At 49.3% G+C, this 3004-nt stretch overlaps 1 protein-coding gene across 1 annotated transcript; it reads right to left on the minus strand.

The window, feature by feature from the left end:
• Window positions 1-315: 315 nt before the first annotated feature.
• LOC123411120 (ethylene-responsive transcription factor ERF112-like) lies at window positions 316-1425 on the minus strand. The gene has a single exon (XM_045104047.1). It carries the CDS (start codon window positions 1291-1293, stop codon window positions 613-615), a length of 681 nt encoding a protein of 226 aa, XP_044959982.1. The 5' UTR covers window positions 1294-1425; the 3' UTR covers window positions 316-612.
• Between the last annotated feature and the right edge of the window lie 1579 nt (window positions 1426-3004).

Below are 3004 nucleotides of genomic sequence, written 5' to 3' on the forward strand. Positions count from 1 at the left end.
ACAACAACCGCACGCTTGGATGACTTGAGAGTATGGACTTTGATGAATTTTCAGGGTCACTCGACCCTTGAGTCTGATTTCCTGAATTTGAAATTAGCATATTTCATACTTCTTTGCTTTGCATAGAAAATTGTAACAACGCCGTGTTTGAGGAATATTTTCTCGCTTCACCTCAAAACAATTATCTCCAACGCCACACCAAACAACATATTGATTAACTAATGGAGTAAACTGACTAGATGATTTATATACTCAAAATACATCATGGTAACATAAGACAAGAGTGCTCCCACACCAAACAAAATATTGATTAACTGATGGAGTAACCTGATTAGATGATTTGTACTCAAAACACATTATGGTAACATAAGAGTGCACCCACACCAAAACAAAACACAAGACAAGAGTGAACGGATTACATGATTGGTAAAAGCAAACAACATGATGATAAACAACACCATAGTAAAACCTATACATGGTAGCGACACGCAAGAACAACAATGAAAAGTCCACTTGTAATTAAAAACTTATATGATAGATAGATTCAGATTGCCTCTGGCGTCTGGATTATGATGGCACACAACTATGGGTGCATATTGCGCACGGCCTAGGCTAAACCGCAGGCGAATTAGGGAAATACCATGGCTTGGTGAAATTGTCACCACTCCCTTCTGTTGGAGCACTAGGGGTGACGGGAACGACGAACAACTTGGGTTTCTTAAACACCAAATTGTGAGACGAAGAAGCCCCTATGGGTTCAATTGAGGTGCTTAAGCAGCTTTCCGCCTGCGTCACAATCTGCATCCGTCGGATCGGCGGCTGTGGCTCTGGAACAGGCACGTGCACGTGCGCCGGCTGCAGGCTGAGATGTGCTCGTGCCGAAGGCGGCATCTGCAGGAACGGGTATGCCGGCACCGGCGCTGAGTCGCCCGCGGGCGCTTCAAAGGAGAAGGGAAAGTAAACCACGAGCCTGGGCGGGGATGGAGGCGGTGCCGTCGGGTCCGGTGGCAACGTAACGACCTGAAAGAGTGGTGCGTCGTGACCGTGGCTGCGGTGCCTCGGTGCAGCAATCACCTCCTTAACCAGTCTGGCCGGCGGAGGGTAGGGGAAGTTGAGCTTAGCCTTTGCGCCCTTGAGCTCCCTAGCCGCGAGGTCATAGGCGCACGCAGCGACCTCGGGGGACGAGTACGTCCCCAGCCACAACAACGTCTTCGTCACCGGGTGGCTGATCGCCGCGGCGAACTTGCCATCCCCCTTCTTTCTCACCCCAGTTAACCTGCTGTTCTCACCCATGGCCTCTGCTAGAGTGAGTCAAACGGAGGTGGATGCGCTTGGAGGTGGATGCCTGATGTGCCAGCCGATGGGGGTTTAATAGCGGGTCTTGCGGAGCCCACCCCGCCGGCATCACGCCGTGCATCGCGTACGTACGTTTCAGCTTCAGTAAGGTGCTGAGAGTGGTTATTAACACTGACAAATATATATATATGATGGCGTGCACGTAAAGAACCACGCCTTACAGCTTGCATATATTGTTCCTTTTCACTTTTGTTTGGTTGTATTTCTCCTAGCTTACACTGTTATACACGTTGTTGTATTTCTCGCGCTTCCTCACCAGGAACGGAACGCTCATGAACACATGATCACCACTCAAAAGCAGTGGTCATTAACACGGCAAAAGATATATACCATGGGGTGTACGTAAAGGCAGGGATCAAGTACACTAGTAGAGCTTGCATTGTTGATTTCACTGCTTTCATGCGCGTCCTCGGCTGAGCGCGCGCTCTCGTACCCAAAAAGCGCCGGATATGGGCACGTTACACGTAAGTCTAGCTTATCATCTGATGCCCTAGATGGGATGGCACCTAGATTACGTGCGCTTAGCTAATGTGAACCACACACATTTCTGCTGCTTATACATATATTGTGTTTAGTTTGTCTTTTCTTACACGAAGGCTCTATATATCCTATCCATCAAACGTCCGGACACACTTCAAACCGAATTCAAACAAACCGGACAATTATCATTTAACCCGATCAAATTCAATTCATGAGATTTTCGGCATATTTGATTTAACAAAAGTGGACATGGCACTTTTTTAGTATAGCAGAAGTTAACCTTAGTCTAAATCTTCCCCATGTCTCACATCTTTGTCAGGCATGAGCTCCCCCCATGTCCTACTCTTCCTTGTCATAGTTCACCGCTTCGACGTCGCACGTCGAGGTGAGGTCCACGATAGATGTGGACGGGCCGATCTTGTGGTCGTTGTGGCTTGATGGGAATTGCGGGTGATAAGGATCTACCCACATGCCTTTTTGTGATTGCATGCGCCGCTGCGCCTGCCTCCGTTGTGGTCGCGTTGTAGTCGGCGCGAGTGCTATACGTGGTCTCATAGAGCCCACGCTGTTGGTCGACGAAGTTTGCTCCTCCGAGGCCATGGCCGTCGCAGCCTCCTCCCTCACGAACTCCACATAAATTTGGCCCTCAACCAGCCTGTGATACGCGAGGAGGGCGTGGTTGTAGCGTTACACCTCTTGCGCCAGCCACAATGCCGACATGGTGGTGCCGGCTGCTCCTCTATCGCGATTACGTTAAAGCTTGCCCAGCATGAACCGGCGCGGGTGGGGGTGTCGGCTCGTTGTGGGACGCCTCCATCATCGTTGACTCATCGTCTTTCAAATCCAACAAGCCGCCTCTATCTGCCATGCATTACGGTGCTGCCAGTCAGCCGCAAGGCCGGCGAACTCGTACTTCTACCCCACCCAGAGGCTCTCCCACTTTGCTCTGGAGCTCACAATCATGCATGGCAGAGGAGGTGCACTGAGGAGGAACAAAGGACATGTCCGGTGTTAAACGTGTTCGAAATATGCCCTAGTGGCAATAATAAATTAGTTACTATCATGTTTCCTTGTTCATGATAATCATTTATTATCCATACTATAATTGTATTGATTGGAAACTCAAATACATGTGTGGATACATAGACAACACCGTGTCCCTAGTGAG

Source organism: Hordeum vulgare, chromosome 7H, assembly GCF_904849725.1.
Source record: "Hordeum vulgare subsp. vulgare chromosome 7H, MorexV3_pseudomolecules_assembly, whole genome shotgun sequence".
Lineage (NCBI taxonomy): Eukaryota > Viridiplantae > Streptophyta > Magnoliopsida > Poales > Poaceae > Hordeum > Hordeum vulgare.

Coding starts and splice junctions, on each gene's coding strand:
- LOC123411120 (XM_045104047.1), bottom strand. CDS start 1,293: ATGGGTGAGAACAGCAGGTTAACTGGGGTGAGAAAGAAGGGGGATGGC.